At 41.3% G+C, this 20,399-nt stretch overlaps 1 protein-coding gene across 1 annotated transcript in view; it reads left to right on the top strand.

Moving 5' to 3' along the window:
• Nucleotides 1-20,399, top strand: part of AATF (apoptosis antagonizing transcription factor) — a 106,110-nt gene that overhangs the window by 58,710 nt on the left and 27,001 nt on the right. Inside the window, exons 5-10 of the mRNA XM_069971478.1 lie at nucleotides 3,770-3,884; nucleotides 5,525-5,735; nucleotides 5,812-5,979; nucleotides 7,379-7,462; nucleotides 15,968-16,035; nucleotides 18,840-18,920. Of these exons, the coding sequence (XP_069827579.1) occupies nucleotides 3,770-3,884; nucleotides 5,525-5,735; nucleotides 5,812-5,979; nucleotides 7,379-7,462; nucleotides 15,968-16,035; nucleotides 18,840-18,920 (727 nt within the window). The remainder of the gene's footprint in view (nucleotides 1-3,769; nucleotides 3,885-5,524; nucleotides 5,736-5,811; nucleotides 5,980-7,378; nucleotides 7,463-15,967; nucleotides 16,036-18,839; nucleotides 18,921-20,399) is intronic.

Raw genomic sequence — 20,399 nt, 5'->3', positions numbered from 1 at the left:
CAAGCGAGAAATCGTTCATTTTGATCTTTGAACATGTTCTTAAATCATTGTTCGCAAAAAATTCGCATATCGTTCCGTGTAAACAGTCGTTCACCTAATTTACCTATGTGCGAGATAGGATTAAGCGATCACAAAACGAATTTTCCATACGATATATCATTCCGTCTAAACGCTGAACATTATAAAAGAAAAATCGTTACTTCGAAGTCGTTAATCGTACGATCGGGCGAATTATCGTTCCGTGTAAACAGCATAACGAGAAGTTGTTAGTCGTTTGATAGAGTTTTGACCTATTTTTATCGTTGATTGTTTGGATGAAATAAGACAACTTTCGCTGTAGCGACAAACGCAATAGTGACTACAAGACGACCGCAAGAACGATCATAAGTAACAATCATCGGTCTGTGTAATTGGGTGAACGATTTCAGGTTGTTAGCCATAGCGGTCATTTGAGATTGTTTATCGTTAATCATTAAAAAATCGCTTCTTGTAATAGTACCCTTATATTCAGAGTTTGCAGCCAATGTAGCGGTGTAATTTATTCTTTAGACTCCAAAAGGTGAAATCCACATAGAAAATACTTAGTATTTCCACAGCAGAATAAACCTACTGGAGCAAACCTGCCACATGTTTGAGTGTCTGTGTCTCTCTCTCTCTCTCTCTCTATATCTATCTATCTATCTATCTATATATATATATGCGCACACACACACGTCTTGCTGGGTTGCACACGTGTATATACAGACGCCCCATTAAAGAAAAAAAAAGCGCTCAAAAGTTACTTTTGCAGAAAAAAATCTTGCTCTTCTAATCTGACAAAAAACCCTGGGGTTTTTCAGATTAGAAAACATAGCTGCTTTCTTTCAAAAACAGCACCACACTTGTCTTCTGTCCAAGCACGGTATTGCAACTCTATTAGTTACTGTGAACAGTTAAACAAGTTGGAGGTGAAATGATCTCCAAAGGGCTTCAACAGTTTAAGCAATATCAACGTATTTTGGTTTTGTACAATTTTTTGGCTATGTTTCCACACATTTTTGCTCAGTATTTTGCAAGATACCACCCGCTAATGGCCATTAAATGACGGCCATCCACTAAATTTGAACAGTGTGTGAACATAGACCTTCTGTGTTTTCAATCCACTGGTTTGGGATCAAATAGAGCGGAGCATGCAAGACAGCCAGGAGTCTCACAGAACTGGAGGACTATGATAAAATGTTTGTAGATGAAATTTCTTAAAGGGTTAATTCACAAAAAAAATTCTTTCAAATCAGTTGGTGCTAAAAAGTGCCAGAGATTTGTAATTTACTTCTATGTGTGGTGTATTGTTCCCAGTCTGACACAGTGCTCTCTGCTGCCACCTCTGTCCATGCCAGGAACTGTCCAGAGCAGCAGCAAATCCCCATAGAAAACCTCTCCTGCTCTCCAGACTGGAAAGAATACACCACTGCTGCAGGACACACGGATGACTATTTGGGGGCTCATTTACATACAGCACGGGTCTTTACTAAAGTAAGTTTAGGCATTGCATTAGTGTGCTACTATTGCATTAGTGTGCTGGGTGATCTATCGGCCTGTTTACTTAGTTTTACATGTGATTTGGTTCCCCATAAGCTCAATATAATTACAAAAGTCTTGATGTCACCATTCATTATTTTGATTTTTTTTTTTTTTTTTACTTATTTATGCTGATTTTATTTTCAGCTTTATTGTATTCTTGGCAGTTACAGGCAGACAGTCTATTCTACCAATAGTCTCGGTAGAAATGAGTCCATATCATTTAGTAATATTGGGATCAGAAGCGTAGTGTAGTACTTGGTAAGCAGCCAGTACAAGGTATCACTTTAACTGTGCGCTTTGTACTTTCATTGCATAGCTAAATAGGTTGAAAATGCAAGCTTTAGAAACACATTAGGCATGCCTTTGAGACCTAAAGCTTTCATTTTCAACCTATTAGGTTAGCCAATAAAACCACAATATTTCTACTATGGCAAAAGTTTAATCTCCACTACTAGAGTAGGAAAAATTGCCTCTGCATGTATGCATACTTGTTACGATGATTTTTCCTGAACTGGAAATAAAGCTGTTTGTATGGCCTGTGTAAATGATGATCGTGCTGCCGGGAAACCAGGAGACGAATAGAAAGTTGTCAATACAGTATACCTGCCGCATTTTACAATATTGGTGCATGGTTATTTGTTTGTAATTTACTTTTTGTTTATACTGTGTTTCTCCGAAAATAAGACCTGCCCCGGAAAAAAGACAGACGTTTTGGGGTAGACTTTAATATATAAGCCCTACTCTAAAAGTAAGCCATAGTTATAGTCATCTGACCAGATCCATGACACTGGGTGACCGAGCGTCATCCAATCAGTGCCAGAGGGCAGTATACAGTGTGGGGGAAGAACTACAGAGGGGGCGGGGGGTATACATTGTGGGGGGAAGAACTACAGAGGGGGCGGGGGGTATACAGTGTGGGTGAAGAACTACAGAGGGTGCAGGGGGCTGTACAGTGTGGGGGAATAATTACAGAGGGGGCGGGCGGTATACAGTGTGAGGGAAGAGCTACAGAGGGGGCAGGGGGCTGTACAGTGTGGGTGAAGGACTACAGAGGGGGCAGGGGGCTGTACAGTGTGGGGGAATAATTATAGAGGGGGCGGGCGGTATACAGTGTGGGGGAAGAACTACAGGGGGGTCGGGGCGTATACTGTATGGGGGAAGAACTACAGAGGGGGTGGGTTGTATACAGTGTGGGGAAGAGCTACAGAGGGGGCAGGGGGCTGTACAGTATGGAGGAAGGAATACATAGGGGGCGGGGGGTGTACAGTATGGGGGAACAATTACAGAGGGGGCGGGGGGTCATACAGTGTGGGGGAAGAACTACAGAGGGGGTGGGGGGTATACAGTGTGGGGGGAAAACTACAGAGGGGCAGAGGGTATACAGTGTGGGGGGAAAACTACAGAGGGGCAGAGGGTATACTTTCAGGGGGAAGAACTACAGAGGGGGGAGGGAGGTATTCAGTATTGGGAACTACAGGGTGGGCGGGGGGTATACACTACTGTAGGGAGTCCTAACTACAGGGGAACTTGCAGTATGAGCCTAACAAGAGTGAGACATACAGTATAGCGACTAACTACTATAGAGTGGGGCTGCAGTGTAGGGGCATAATGCGTTTTTCTTCTGTGCCGATATTTGGTCTTTTCTCTGTTCAAAAAAGAGACCAAAGAGAGAAAGTCCCAGTCCTTTGCCACTCACACAAGGAAAGACCCCTGTCCATCATACAGGTTGTGTATCACCTGAGGGCAATTAACTTGGGCTAATTATATTATTACCTTTTACTAATTATATTCTCAGCTCTGCAGCTTACCGGAAGACTCTGTGCTCTGTGTTATGTAACAATTCAGTCAGTATAATGTCACTGTGGGTTACAGAGGTTTTGTTGCTGTGTGACAATAGAGCCGACCATACAATGCAAGCACCCACATGGATTCTTTGCTACTGAATGTGGATGGGCAGCAGCTGTACATGTGCAGTGAAAGGAGACACCTAGTCGCCATATGTATAATGTTACTTGAAACATAGAAAGCTTTAAACAAGTATATTGCAAAACTGCTTGCAATCACAAACCCTGTAGATTTCTTTTTTTTTTAAAAAATTTGTGACCGTACCCTTTTAACCCATATTTTTTAGAGCTAGTTATTATGGATGTTTTTTAAATAAATGTGTATATATGTATTTTTGAATGTATATTTTCTTTTTTTGTTTAAGGTTACAAGGCTCTAAAGGAATTAATGAGATCTCTGGCCCACTTGCAAGATGAACTTCTTTTTCAATTTTCAGAAACGCGCTACTTAATAGATGGAAAGAAACGCAAAGTGGATAGGTAAATAACTTCATTGAGGGCTTTTCTTTGTCCCGATTTATTTAAATAAATTTTTTCAAAGCTTTGTCAGTCATACCACCTTCCCTCTGTCCACCAATCTCTTACAAGCCCATAAACTATAAGTTAGCAAATGGTGGAAAAGAGAATCACTAGAATATGTAACCACACAGTTTGTTTGTGCAGACTTCATAACTTTTTCGCAGAGTTGCTTCATTTTTCCTATTGGAAGATGGTGGGGAGAAGGGGAATATAGCCTCCAAATTATTGGGGCAGATGTACTATTAGTGGTTCTGCTTGTTCATGGCTTTGTCATTGGCAAGATATGTGAAATAGTGTTTGATTCAAAAAGAAAAAAAAAATGGCTTGTGTCAGAGGTATCAAAACGTATTCGGCCGATAATCGTCCCGTGGAATAGGAGGCAACGATCAGCCGACATCGTTCATGTCGGCTGATCGTTGAAGTTGTTTATCTTTCAACATGTTGAAAGACAAGCGTCTTATATAGCAACAATCTGCTGCAGTATCCTATGGACTGCCCGGACGATCAGTGATCACCCGGGCAGCCATCCCCAGACTCACCCGCTTGTTGCTGCCGCGTGGAATGGCGACGGCAGAGAGCAGGGAAAGCTGACAGCGCTTGTTTGCTCCTCACTGTCGGCCCTTGGAATAGGGCCTTACACAGTTCCTCCTAGCTAACCAGCTCCTAGTATGCATCTTATTTTTAGAAAAAGATTAAATGCCTAATTTTAGATGTTACATAATATTTAGATTTAGTTGGCTAATTTCCATATTACATGGCCAGAGATGCAGTGTAAATGATCTAGCAGATAAGTGCTTTCTTACTTGGCTTCATGAGGCAGGACTACATGAACATCGATGGCAGTAATCGCCTGTTTAATCGGCTGTTGACCTCACGTCTCCTATTACAAGGAGAGATATGCACCCAAGGCAGATTGTCTTTTTGGCAGGTGTAAAGTAAGCATCATCAACTGACCACTGGTTCTGTTACATGGGGTGATATCTTCTTCATTTGGCAGATAATTTCTCTGTATTACATGGCCTGATAAGAAGTGTAAGCCAGCGCCAATCTGCTAGATCAATGCTCGCTTACCGAGCCTATTAAAGTGTACAAAGTGTAATGTAAAAAAATAAACATACTTACCTCTCCAGGTTCTCCCCGTTGTCCTCCTGCCTTTTTCGAACATTCCACCTCCCCCTTTCACCGCAGTTGCCGCTGACACTGCTAAAACTGTCACCGAAGTGACATATAGTATGTATGTGAGTCAGTCGGCTAATCAGTGGCCCTGCGACCAGTGATGGAACAGGCAGCATGACACTGGGGAGCCTGGAGAAGTAAGTATAAAGTTTATTATTTTACTTTACACAATCCTCAGCTATTGGCTGATTATTTTTAAACATGTTAAAAGACAACAATCAGCCGACGATTTTCTCTTCAGCTGATCATTGTCCTTATTACACAAAATGATAATCGACAGATTATCACTCCATGTAATAGGGCCTTAGGGTGTGAGCGCAGATAACATATCTGTAACGTTTTGCCAAGTTTGGGTTAAACAAAGTGAGTTGTTTACAATTGTGGTTGCCCTCCATGACCTAATGTATACAATGCTGTCCCTCTAGTGACGAGGAAATCCCAAGTAGTGGTGATGACAATGAGTTGGAGGAGGAAGGTTTGAAAATGGAGAAAAATATTCGCCCTCTCAAGCGAAAACTGGAAGTTAAGGATTATCCAGAATTCATGGAAAAACGCTTTGCTGATTTTCGCACCTACAGAAATAACACTTTACAAAAATGGCATGACAAGACGAAGCTCACTGGTAAAATAGGCAAGGTAAGGGTTGTATCCTCTCGAAACATTATGTAGAACCAACATACATTTTAATGTTTTTTTTTTTTTTTTTGAATAGGGGCTTGCTGGTTCTGATCATTCCATATTGATGCAAGTAGAGCAGATTATGATGGACAAGGAAAGATTATTAAGACGCACCCAGACTAAACGCTCACTATACAGGATTCTAGGAAAATCTCGACAGGATTCGGAACCTGAACCGGAGCGCGTTCCTGATGAAAAAATGGTACCGTTATTCTTATTGCTTAAAAGAGGTTTATGTTACGATGTAAATCTAGTTTCTAAGTGTTCAGAGGAAGAACTCTTAATCTCTGGCTATGGAAAATTGTGACCACACTAAAGCAGAATGGTTAAGGTGACTCTGCATCCACCAACTCCCCCCCCGCCAAACCGCTAGTACATCCGTTTGATAGGAGTAAGCCTTTACTGGTTGTGTCTTTTAAAATGTGTCTGGTGCCTTGGTTAGAGCAAAAAATAATATTTTTAATCTGCATGGCTGTGTCAAACTGTTGTGTCTTTGCCCCGGGTCTGCAACGCCTTTCCTTTATTCGTCCCCACCCCCCTCTTCATTAGGAAATTTTTCCTAGGTACACTTGTCTAAACAGTGCACATGTGCCATAGCGACAGAGATGTAGTTTTTTTTACGAGTGATGACTAGAAATCCTGCCTTGGGGTGTTCCTAATGATGAGGAGGGTGTGGAGCAAGAAAGGAGGGGAGCAGACCTGGGGCACAGACACTGTAGGACACGCCAGTATGACACAGCGATACAAATTAAAAGATCATTTATTGCTCTAACCAAGGCACTGGGCACATTTTAAAATACACAACCGGTAAGGATTTACTCTCAGCAAACGGATGGTACTGGCGTTTTGGTGGGGTAGGTTGGTGAAAACAGAGTCACTTTAAATAATGGTCTACTTTATATGAACAGACAGGCATTCATCATAATAAGGTCTGCACTCCGTGCATGCGGCACAGCAATTCCTAGCCAGTATCTCCAGAGCAAACCATGATGAAGGTCTGCTGCTCTAGGACCCGAACATAATCCTGTGGATTACTATAAGAATAATTATATTATTGAGTTCTGTTTATTATATATTAATATATATTATTTCACTTGCATCTACTAGAGCAGAGTCCTAGGGAACTTGACTACATATCGGTCTATAAAGTATAAAGCAGGACATACACGGCGTGCTTTTAGAAAATGCTTCTTTGTTTAGAAAATCATTGCAAGATACAATAAATCTTTGAATGGAAATAAATCACCACAGTGTTGCAGACGAGAGGCTGGTCTTCACGCCGCAGCTGCGGCACTCTTCATATTCTCGAGTCCATAGAGGCTCTCACCCTCCAGGCGAAACAGGAAGTGACAAAACATGCTAAGTTTCGGGATAGACCCCTTCTCAAGCGTATACAGACATGTGACCTATTATACTAGGTGGAGTGAGCCGACCTTCAGATCAGCTTATTGAGACGTGTTTGCTTGTCATGGACTTGCAGTTGTCTGTGTGTTTTTTTTTTTTTTTTTTTATTTTGCTGAATCATTTTTTTATTTTGGCATTCATTTATGTTCATTTTGGCAAGTCAATTGATATCAGAGCTTTTGTGTTTTTTTCCACAGGAAGTCCAGACAGAAAGGAAGTCAAATTCTCAGGTTAAAGAATACGACGAAGAGATTTTTGATGATGATGATTTCTATCACCAGGTAAGGAGAAATCTTAGTGAGCAGTAAATTATTTGCCATTTTCAGGCCATGTTTGTTTGTAGAACAGTCAGACAGCCTCTCGGTATCACCACCAGTGTAATTGTGACATTCTTTATAAAAGTAAATTTTCCGCTGTTTAGCAAGGATCGGTAGGAATACATTTACGAAGCCATCTCTATTTTTCCTAGACCAGGCATTAGAAACCACTTAGGCTGGTTTCACATATATCTGGAGCATCAGGTTTAAAGAGTCACTGTTGTGAATTATTATTATTATTTTTTATTTTTATTTTTTTGCAGAAATCAATAGTACAGGCGATTTTGAGAAACTTTGTAATTGGGTTTATTAGCCGAAAAATGAATTTTTATCATAAAAAAAGCAGTTTGAAGCTCTCCCCCTGTCTTCATTGTTCTCCTATGGAGAGAGGGAAGTAAAACACCAAAATAGCATAACAAAGAGTTAATCTACAAATACATTACGGCTATCTCCTCTGACAGTCAGCACTGACCTTTCTGACCTCTGAGTACAGCTGTCACCCAGCTCTGTGTTTGTGTAATCCTTTGTTCTCAGCTCTCTGCTGCCGACTCATCTCCCTCCTCCCCCCTCTATAGAACAGACAGGGTTGTGTGTGATGCAACAAGTCACAATTTCCTGATTTTTTTTGCAGAGGATGACAGAAAGGAGAGGAGGGGGGACCTGGGAAAAGTCTTTTTAAATGCATATAATGGCATATTTGCTTAATAAACCCAATTACAAAGTTTCTTAAAATCGCCTGGACTATTGATTTCTGGAAAAAAAAAATTCATAACAGTGACTCTTTAAAGCATTATTGTCATTAGCAATCTGATGACATGTCAGGTTACTAATCACATTGGGTATTAGCAGTAAGACCCTGCTAATTCAGAGATACAGCTGGGGGCTGCTGGGCAGCGCATGTCTGTGTCTTCTGCGGCTGTCTAGCAAATCCAACTTGCTCACTCATTTACAGTCTATGGAGTGAATAAGTGGGATTTCATTGACAGCCAGGGAGAGATGCACATTGCGGCACTCTCTCCACCCAACGCAGGTCTCAGGAGTGAGATCTGGTGCAATCAGTAACTTTGACATATCTGATGAGAGAAGCTGCTGAAAGTTCAGGTTTGCATAAACCTGAATTCTTGTCATTTCAATCCCACTGCCTGGGGAGGGTGGATGCAGCCTGGGAACTGCCTGCCAGATTCGCTTATCTCTACCGATGGCAAAAGTTACTACAAATGACGGTTATCATTTAATATTTTTTTGGAGCACATTTGATGCCTCATCTGATGCAGAAGGGTCAAAAAGTGGAAATGAATCTTTTGGCATTTTCAAACTTAATGTAGTTCAGATAGGATAGCTGGATAGGAAACCCTGCTAGATGCATTCTGTTATCTGGCATCTGGACAGGTCCGGTGTTACAGCTGACACGGCAGATTCCTGGAAGGACCCTATTGAACACTTTAAGGTTTGTACTGGCATTCTTTTCCCTCCAGTAATTTTCTACCTTGCTGGAGGGAAACTGAGCCTGAAGACTCTTGTCGTGGTTTTACCGTTAGGCAGCATTACCCAAAACAGTTTGGACACAAGGGGGGACATTTATGAAGTCCTGTGTTTTTTTACGCTGGGCTTACAAATGTCCCGGCAGCTCAGGGGATTTATGTAGAGGCGCATTGCCTCTACAAAAATCCAGAGAGCACGGAGCCGGTTTGTGCGAAAAGGTTTTAGTATAATTTTTCCGGCAGAAAAATTATAAATACGGCGCACACAGAGGCCACACCCCCTCTACGTGCTGCAGCACGACCCCAACCCTCCCCCCCCCCATAACGCCCCCTCTCGGCCCCACTGTGTTTGTGTTGTTGCTTACTGTTCCCTCCTGACTCTGGACTCCTGCCGCATACAGAGGAGGAGATTGGGTCTGGGGGAGTTGTCAGAAGCCGGACCCTCCTGTCCTCTTCACTGTGATTGGTCTGCCTGTACGGACGGACCAAACACATCGATCGCCAGACAGGCTGTGTGATGAGAGGTCGTTCATGTACGTCGGGTTGCGTTTAACAGCAGCAAATCCCGGAAGTATATGAATGTGAATTTGCAGGAAGGGGTTAACAATGTCTTAAGCTACTTCCCTTTACCCTTTACATTACTTTAAAAAAAAAAAGTTCAGTCTGTTCAGTGTGTATTCTACTTTACAGGAAACAGCGGGCGAAAGCCTCCTCCTTGATCACAAATACCATGATTTTTGATATTCTGTGTGACCGGACTCAGATCACTGGGTTCACAGAAGCTTTAGTGACAAATGTCATTGAGGTTTTTATTCACAAGAAAGGCAGCAGGTCTCATTCTACCATGTTCAAGAAAGAAATGTTAGCTTTTTTTCCCCCTAAAAACATGGTTTGGAGATGTGCGTATTCGGCCTTAACCCACGTAAAAATTCTGACACACATCAACTCCAGAATAAAATTAAAGAATCTAAAAAACTGCAGCCATTGCTACTACTGCTACTACTATTCCCAATACTACTCCCACTCCAGATACTACTACTACTCCCTCTACAACTACTATTGCTGCCACTACCCCTACTACTACTCCCACTACTGTTACTCCTCTTCTCTACTTCTACTTCTACCCCTCATCTACAGTGCCTCTACTACTACACCCATCATCGTTAGCAAAAAAAAATAAATTGAGATTTAAATCCGGAATAGCCCTACTTGGAATGTAGCATTTTTTTGTTTGTTTGTTTTTAAATAGTTTCTATTGCACCAAAGTGGTAATGGTTAAAAAAAAAATAATAATAATTGGTATTGCTGTAATCGCAGTGACCCATAAAATACATGTTTTGTTTTTTTTTACTACACACTGAGAAGTCTGGCAAATTTTTTATTACAGTATTGTTTTGTCCCCTAAAAGTTATACAAATCACCAATATACACTTATTACGGGGAAATGCTCACAAAGTGCTTTTTTCTGTGCACCTTCTACTGCATCAAGGCTTCACTTCCTGGATAAAATGGTGATGTCACGACCCGACTCCCAGAGCTGTGCGGGCTGTGGCTGCTGAAGAGGATGATGGCAGGGGGACACTGAGGGACACAGGGCACTGGAGGGACACTGAGCATCCCTCTGCCATCATCCAAACTTATGTGCATTTCCCATATTAAGTGTATATTGGTGATTTGTATAACTTTTGGAGGGAATACAATACTTTAATAACAATTTCCGCCGGACTTCTCCTTTAAAGGGAATCTGTCACTAGGTTTATGCTGCCTTAAATGAAGACTGCATAAACTAGTGACAGAAATGCTGAAGAGATAAGTGTATTACTTACATCATTGTGTTCTGCCGTTCTCCTAATATGCTGGAGAGTGGGATTCTTCCCACACCCCTCCCCCCGCCCTCCAGCTGCTGACTGAAAGCTGATTGCCTAGCATAGATAGATAACTGCCAATAAGCAGTTTACTGCTTCTCATGAATATCCAGGACTACTGGGCTTATGCACGTAATGGAGAGGACTACTTATTGTCCATGTTGTTGAGGAGGATATTTGTGAATGAGCTGCACAGAACAATGTAAGTGTAATAGTGCTAGTTAGGAGGCTGCCGCACAACACAGTGATGGTGTATGGCAGCCTCCCCCCTGGGTACTGTATATAAGAATATACAAGACATAGAAATGGGGCAGCACTTGATCAGAGCAGTGGTTCAGGAACTGCAGGGCTTAGACAGCCCTGCTGTTCCCAACACAAATATTGGTGGCAGAAGGGCGGCCCATGGAGCCCCCTTACTGCTGACACTCAACAGTATTTGAATGGTAGGAGTTATATTACAAAGTAATAAAGCACTGTATTAGTAATATCGCTCTAGTAAAGTGCTGTATTAGTAATATCACTCTATTAAAGCACTGTATTAGTAATATAAGTAATAAAGCACTGTATTAGTAATATAAGTAATAAAGCACTGTATTAGTAATATCATTCTAATAAAGCACTGTATTAGTAATATCACTCTAGTAAAGCGCTGTATTAGTAATATCACTCTATTAAAGCACTGTATTAGTAATATAAGTAATAAAGCACTGTATTAGTAATATAAGTAATAAAGCACTGTATTAGTAATATCATTCTAGTAAAGCACTGTATTAGTAATATCACTCTAATAAAGCACTGTATTAGTAATATCACTCTAGTAAAGCACTGTATTAGTAATATCACTCTAATAAAGCACTGTATTAGTAATATCACTCTAGTAAAGCGCTGTATTAGTAATATAAGTAATAAAGCACTGTATTAGTAATACAAGTAATAAAGCACTGTATTAGTAATATAAGTAGTAAAGCACTGTATTAGTAATATAAGTAATAAAGCACTGTATTAGTAATATCACTCTAGTAAAGCACTGTATTAGTAATATACATTTATTATTTATTACCAAAAAAAATAGAATCCCTCTTAAAATACAAATGTTTGAATTGCATATAAAAATAGGCACACCGTATCTATCTAGTATTTTATTTCAATTCATCTTTATTTTGTCACATATCAAAGCGTAATTTCCGGCTTTTCTGTGTCCTGGCGTTCGTTGGTCACGTGACTTCTCTGTACCTCTACCACCTGTACCTAATTGATCTGTAAAAATAGTTATAACTGACCCCTGTAATCTGTCCTCCAGGACTCTGTGTGTGTGTGTGTGTGTGTGTGTGTGTGTGTGTGTGTGTGTGTGATATATATATATATATATATATATATATATTATATACTCGCTATCACAGGTAGATGTATAATCTCTAAGCTCACACCTAAGTAGCAATTTTTTTTTTCTTTTTAATTTACCCTTAAGTGATGAGTTCAGAGACAGATAGCGCCGGGTGACCAGTCTCTTATGGCGCTTCATAATTTTTAACTCTGATAAATTCCAAATTCGGAGTTATGAGTAGTCACATCTTATCTCTTTTCTCCGTGACTGGTTAATTGGGGTGGCGGGGTTAATCTAAATTAAAACTTAAACTAATAGAGGTCAGTAAGGCAACAGAAACACCTGAGTAAAACAAATGAGGCTGCCAGCCGCAACTTTATCTTGGCCGGCTCCCAGGAGGCGATTGGCAGAGAATTAAAGTCGCTCTGGCGTTCTGTAAAGGTGAATAATGGGCGACACTTGTCAGCACGCAGCGTCTCCACAAATGTTCCAGATTGCAGAACTTCCGTGCCAACTGCTGCCATCCGTATAGAGGGAAGGAGCGCAGGAGCAGTTGTCAACATCTGGCAGCACAGCAAGGAATGGGTGCAAGGCTGGGGAACCCTGCAGATTCTAAGTATGGTGCTTGAAGCTGCGGAGGCTTTAATCACTTACCGCTCCTTGGCAGCCGGCAGCAGCAGATCCCAGCCTCGTTCATCACATGCGGACATCTGCTGAGCCGTAAGGCAGCTACACATTCATTTTCTTTTCTTCCCTCCCAACCCCCTTGGTTGTGCAGCCGCCCCCACCGTCATTATACACACACACCACCTTGACTTTCCCCTTTGACCGGCTCCTCCTTCTGTTCCATTCCCTCACAAGAGTATTTCTTGGGAAAGATGATCTGTAAAGATTACCACTCAAATGTGTGCCGGTAATTGTAGGGAGCCGGGCCCTGACAGACACCGTACAGCACCTGTTCAGATGACCGGGTTAATGTCTTCTGCTGAGTGGGATTAGGCAGAGATTCAAGTTGAAGCCAATTCAACAATACGGATAAAGAGAATTGCTTTATGTTTTCTGTCACCTCCTACATAAAGTGATGCTGCGCTTGCTTTATGTCAGGACAGTCGCTTTGCGGTGCTCCATTTACATACTGTACAATACATACAAAGCTTTATATGGGGAGATTAGGACCATTGCATTGCACGGAGTATGTGACACGCAGTTTATTAGGAAGCTTGCTCATGCATTGTTATTAGGTAACGTTACCGTATGTGGTTTTGGACTTGTTTCAGGTTCAGCATTTGGCATACGCAGGGATTATCTGGCGTAGATTTGGCCATTTAGGAGTTAAAACCGTCTGCGTTCAGTGTTCACACATCAGAGCTTAATGCTCAGCGTGATTTACTCACACTTCCTAGTTAATTATTAGACATAGGGAGACATCATATATCACTCTCAAAAGAATATATTGAGTTTTGACGAGAGATATTTCTGTTTTGACTAATAAATTCAGAGCATAAAACAGGATGATGAATGGAGCGTCTAGGTGAGGAGGAGGGGGGTGGGAGATTACCCTTCAGCACAGGTTCGGAGAAAACCCTCTAGAAGCCTTAGATGCCTTATGTTTGAGATATGTGGTAGTAGGTCGAAGCTAAATATATATATATATATATATATATATATATATATATATATATATATATATATATATATATATATATATATTATATATAATATATAATATATCCGTATCCTGCCATTCTGGTTATTACATGACACCAAAGCTGTAATACAAAGAAAATGTAAACTCTGATCCCTTGATGTTTGTGCTTCTATTCTGCCCAAGTGTTCTAGATACAATGAAATATTCAGGATCCGTTTAAAGGGCCGGTTCAGAGGGCTACGTGACTGCCGGACGCTTTGTGGACCTTTGCTCCAGCAATTAATTAAATGTTGATAAAACCTCTGTATGTCCGAATTACAACACCTTCTGTTTAGGGTTCATATCTTACATTCTGTGTGTGTTACACCAATGTGTAGGCGACATTCGCCGGCTTATGTAGACTGTACAGCCATACTGCATGCAGCCTGTTCCACATGATAGGAGATGTGTGGTGCAGGGAGCTCTGGGAACTAAACAAGTCAATAAATACAAAAAGTCACTAGACAGATCTCTTAAAATTAGAGTATGGATTCTACAACCAATAAATTCCCTTAAAGTGTCACTGTCGTTTTGATTATTTTTTTTTGCAGAAATCAATAGTACAGGCAATTTTAAGAAACTTTGTAATTGGGCTTATTAGCCGAAAAATGCATTTTTATCATGAAAAAGCAGTTTAAAGCTCTCCCCCCTGTCTTCATGGTTCTCTTATGGAGAGGGGAGGGGTGGAGGGAGATGAGGCAACAAAACAGGACAACAAAGATTTAATTTAAAGCTACATCACCAGGCTATCGCTTCTGAAGTCAGCACTGACCTCTGAATACCGGCTTTCATACAGCTGTGTAATCCTTTGTTCTCTGCTCTCTGCTGGCGACTAATCTCCCTCCTCCCCCCTCCATAGATTAGACAGGGCTCGACTCATGTAAAAGAGTCGAGATTTCCTGATAATGAGCAGTGAATGAGAGAGAGGCGGGGGGGGGGGGGGGCTGGGGAAAGCCTTTTTAAATGCAGATAATGGCATATTTGCCTAATGAACCCTATTACAAAGTTTTTTAAAATCGCCTGGACTATTAATTGACTACTATCATTTTGTTTTCAGAATGGACGAGCATCATACTTTGCATGTATCATGTTGAAGGGCAAAAGGAACTGAGCGGACTGGTATATAGTTTAGTTAGAAAAGTTCCAGTATAGCTTCTCATTTCTACATTTACATATCTGCTCATTCTATACTTGGGAAACCATTGCACCAGTGAAAAACATGGTTGCTTGGACTAAATTTTCTATGTTTTGGGGCGATAGTTGGATATAATATTCTGATTGCAGGGTACCGAAAACTCTTTATTTCTTAAGTTTTTGTGTAAAAGCTTGGCCATGTCATTTGGACTAGATTTATTGTGTATTATCTATTGTAGATATAAGTTATGTTCACTCACCATCAAAATGACGGCCGTTTTTATGCGGTGGACGTCATTTAACGGCAAACAACTGCCAATATTTGTATAATAACAGCCATTGTTTTAAAATAGCAGCTGTTGTTTGCCGTTAAATGACGGCCACCCCATAAAAAAGGACATCATTTTAACGGTGTGTGAACATAGCCTTAAAGGGGGTACCCACAATTGGAAAAAAAATATAGCTACATTACCTTCTGATAATTTTTGTTTTCACTTTTTGGAGGCACTGTGACCAAAATCAGCAATTCTGATGTGTGTTTTTACAGTGTTCACCTTTCAGGATTAACAATTTATAGGAGTTACCCAGAAAAAGAAAAAACACAACTACTTTCACAACAGTGCTACCCCTTTCCCCAGGTGCTGTTTCTGGAAATTAGCAGCAATGTTTTTCTAAGTCTGGATGACCCCATTAAAGGGTACCTGTCAAGTTTGCACACTATAACCAAGTGCAGTCGCTCCTGCTATTGGAAGGTTGGGTAACTATGGATATAAACACGCCAGGTTGATTCCGTGCACGAACCCCAATAGGGCTTGTGCACGGATCCGACCCAGCATGGTCACATCTCTGGATGACAGATTCATAATGGAGCATTTATACTAACAGTTCTTTGGTATCCTTTGGTATACTTTTTGATGTTATTAGTATAGAGGGGTTTTATTTGTGACGAGTCATAATCATGTGTTTTAATCTTCTTAGTTGTTGCGGGAATTGATAGAGCGTAAGACAACCTCTCTGGATCCCAATGACCAAGTGGCCATGGGCAGGTGAGTGTGAGAAGCTATCTGATGAATGCTACAGTCACTTGTCTGTTTTACAGAAAAAGTAGTAGTAAAGCTCAAAGGTCAAGCACAGTTATAAGAGCCTTAGAGACTGGATAAAATCATTCTTTTAGACATTTCTTCATGGTCGGTAAAGTTTCCGATGATATCACAGCCATTATTTTTCAGGAAAAATCTTATTCAGTCTCCCGTTTCATATGTACAATAACTAATGCCCCCTTCTCCACCTTTCTTTTGTGCCGAGATATAAAAGCACGACGCCCCTCATTAATATGAACTCTAACATAGTGAAGGATGCCATCTGCTGCCAGAGACCAGGCTGTTGTTTTGGGTTGTAAATTTATACTGAACGTTCTGTGATGATTAAAGGGGTTATCCAGCGGGAAAGAATTTTTCTTTCAAATCAACTGGTGTCAGAAAGTTATATAGATTTGTAATTTACCTCTGTTTAAAAATCAGAGGTATCCCAGTACTTATCAGCTGCTGTATGTCCTGCAGGAAGTGGTGTATTCTTTCCAGTCTGACACAGTTCTCTCTGCTGCCACCTCTGTCCATGTCAGGAACTGTCCAGAGCAGAAGAGGTTTTCTATGAGGATTTGCTACTGTTCTGGACAGTTCCTGACATGGAGACAGGTGGCAGCAGAGAGCACTGTGTCAGACTGGAAAGAATACACCCCTTCCTGTAGGACATACAGCAGCTGATAAGTACTGGAAGGCCTCAGATTTTTAAATAGAAGTAAATTACAAATCCATCTAACTTTCTGGCACCAGTCGATTTGCCAGAAAAAAAAATTGCTGTAGTTCCCCTTTAAAGCAAATAAAATTGAAGTATGTGTGGCGGTTATGAGCATAAACTTAATAGTATTCTAATTTTATGTAGCATTTTTCTAAGCTCCTATGACCTGTAGTACAGCTCTTTAGTGCTCTTCAGGTTATCTTAAAGTATACCTGTTGTTTTAAAAAAACCTTTGACGTGTCATAGAGAAATGTCAGAAGTTTGGATTTGTGCTCAGACTACAATGTATGAGCGTCCCAGGTCCCATATGATAGGTGGTCAGCAGGGCTGCCGTGCAGGGCAAATGTCAAATGGAACTTTGTGCTTTCGTTCTCCAAATTGTCAGGGTTCTTAGAGATGTGACACTCGGTGATGTAATATTTGACGCCTATTGGTATTATGTACCATAAAATTATGAGGATAGAAATACACCTTTACTGGCAAGGGCAGGGGAGAACATCAAAGGCACAACTACTTTGCTCTCCCCGCACCCGCAAATCGCTGTCCGAGAAGATCTGGGACCCCCTCCAGAAGTCTTTTTGATGTCACAAGTCGGGTGGGGGTGGGGGGGGGTCTGTGGGGGGGTTTGGGGAAATGCCCGACTCGGCTGATGGAGAGCCCACTCAGCCAATCAGTAACAGGAGTGGTGTCCCACCCCAGCCTGGTCGTGATTTTGTCGTGTCAATCAGCCTGGTCATGATGTTGGCTAAGATGATGATCCCAGAAACACCACCGGGGGTCCCAGAGCAGTGATCCGCGCTGGACAGGCACGAGGACGGGTGAGTAGTGGTGGTTATTGTGTGTGTCCACCCCCCCTTTGGACTTCTCCTTTAACTTGCACTTTTAAAGGGGTTATCCAGAGCTACAAAAACATGGCCACTTTCTTCCAGAGACAGCCCCTCTCTTGTCTCCAGCTTGGGCGGGGTTTTGCTGCTCAGTTTCATTGAAGTGAATGGAGCTTAATTGCAAACCGCACCTGAAGTGGAGACAAGAGTCGTGTTGTCTCTAAAAGAAAGTGGCCATGTTTTGGTAGTACTGGATAACCCCTTTAATTTTAATGTCTTAAAGCAAAAGTAACATCAGATACATTCGCTTTAAGTGTTGCACATGAACAGCGCTGGCACAGGGACGCCGGTGCCGCGGTCTTTTTTATTGAACTGCGGCCCAGTTCCCGCACATCGCGCCGTTCTATTCATGTGCATAGCTTTTTTTTTTTTTTCTCGTTTTATTTGACAATTGTGTAAGATTTTAAGCAAAAACTAGAATTGTCGGACTTGTGGAAAAATCAATTTTCAGTGCTTGTTTTCCCTTTTTAATCTACTCTGCTACCACAGTAAAATATGTATCCATAATAGTGTTTGGTTCACACGGCGGAGTCGCTTTTCAAACCTTTTGCTCTTTGCCAGGGCAGGTAGCTATACACTGTATTGATTAGCCATTGATCATCTCCATAATTATTATTTAAAACTCTAGCTTCAACTGTACAGCCAAAGTCCCTAGACGGAGGTCAATTATTACTGAAGTGAAGATCACTTGTTTATGGAGCAGGCATTGGCTGTGTGTTACTGCGCATTCACAGCCTGTATAAAGAACAATGCCATGTACACTTCAAGTTTACAGGATTTCAAATACCGGTAATCTGACTTGAGATGGCAGATCATCATGATTACTTATCAGCTGCTATATGTCCTGCAGGAAGTGGTTTATTCTCTCTGTCCATGTCAGGAACTGTGCAGAGCAGGAAAGGTTTTCCATGGGGATTTGCTACTGCTCTGGACATGTCCTCACATGGACAGAGGTGGCGGCAGAGAGCACTGGAAAGAATACATTACTTCCTGCAAGACATACAGCAACTGATAAGTAATGGAGATTTTAATAGAAGTAAATTCCAAATCTATATAACTCTCTGGCACCAGTTCATTTGAAAGAAACCTAATATGCATTGCTTTCTGTTACAATACTGGAAGCTTTCATAAATATTGCTGTGCCTTCACCTCTTGTCCTGGTCTTCTAGGCAGTGGCTTGCCATTCAGAAACTGAGGAGCAAGATCAAGAAGAAAGTAGACACCAAAGCAAGCAAAGGGAGGAAAGTGAGGTAAGCGCAATCTGACGGCCAAATTATGAACCTTGAACAATTCGGGTAATGGAAAAGAAACGCACAATATTAACTGTACGTTACATAAATAAAGTAATTTTAAAAAAAAATCACTCAAAAATGCTCCTCCTCATATGTTTGGTTTTCTCTTGTCATAACTGGAATCTGTAAGAGCGATTTGCTGCTAAGAGCTCTAAACCTCACTGGATAGAGAACTGTAATGTTTCTGGAGCTGTTGGTGGTCGCCACATTTCTAAAGTTGGTGAATTGAGATTGTGAGCCCTGATGGGGACAGAGAGCAATTTGAGTGATGTGAAGTGCAGTGGAATAAGTAAAAGTGGCATAGGAAGCAATATGATGCTGCCCATGGTGAGACTAACATTCCTTCCAATACTTGTTATTACCTATTGCTTCCCCCAGTTCTGAACTGCTTCTTTCTGCTGAAAACACAAAAAATCTGTGTGTGAGCTTTTCACTCCCCCTCCCTTCTGAGACAGCTAATGTAAACAAGTCCCTGACTGGCTGTATCTGCAACATTGTAGCTTATTCCCAAGTCAAGTTGCTGATAAACTAACCCTCTCAGCATTACAAATTTGCTACAATAGGCATACAGGGACTTGTTTACATCAGCTGTCTCAGAAGGTGGGAGGAAAGGGAGGCAGAGAGAGAGGCTCACACACAGATTTTTGTGTCTTCAGCAGAAAGTAGCAGCTCAGAACTGGGGAAAGGAGACTGAATAGATAATAACTATGTAAGGAATTGTTAGTCTCACCATGGGCAGCAACATATCAAAAGTTATGTTTGAGTGGAATACCACTATAAATAAATAAATGATCTTATAGTGTAGGGCACTTGCACTTTACAGGTAGACTCCTAAAATCACGAAAAAGAACATTGTCTACTTTGATGTCATAGTTTGTGCTTCCATATTGACACAATGAAAAACGATCTCTCCTATTTCCACCATTTCCTCTGGGCCCATCCTGCTGTGACAGTCTATGGGGGGGCATGAAACCCCCATACTATACATTCGCTACGGAGAAGCCATCCTGTGTTATTTATTTTTTTCTCAGCAAACTGAATGTTGTTTTCCCCTTTTTAATGCGAACGAGAGAAGTGATAATTAATGCGAGACATTTTGCCACTGAAATATTTTAGTACGTCTTGTGGAGCGTCCAGACAGCCTTCAAGTAGCACTAATCATAGAGATGTGTCTTTCTGATAAAAATGATGACAGGCAATGTCAAAGTCTCTCCAGCTCATTGAAGCCGAGGCTTTTTAGCAGAGCCGCCTTCTTCCTACCACTTGGTCTGCATACGGGTGGTTTTCACTGTGTCGGCAGCCGCCATCAATAATAAATTTTCCTAGACGTTGCCGCACTTCTCTTGAACCCTGAGCTACGCCACCATGATGGTTCTGCACGCAACTTTTAAGGCAATGTTGATGCCTAATATTTTATTCTAATCCATTGTTGAGTAT

The sequence above is a fragment of the Dendropsophus ebraccatus genome, chromosome 5, assembly GCF_027789765.1.
Source record: "Dendropsophus ebraccatus isolate aDenEbr1 chromosome 5, aDenEbr1.pat, whole genome shotgun sequence".
Taxonomy (NCBI): Eukaryota; Metazoa; Chordata; class Amphibia; order Anura; family Hylidae; genus Dendropsophus; species Dendropsophus ebraccatus.
This window is presented reverse-complemented; position numbering and strand designations above follow the sequence as displayed.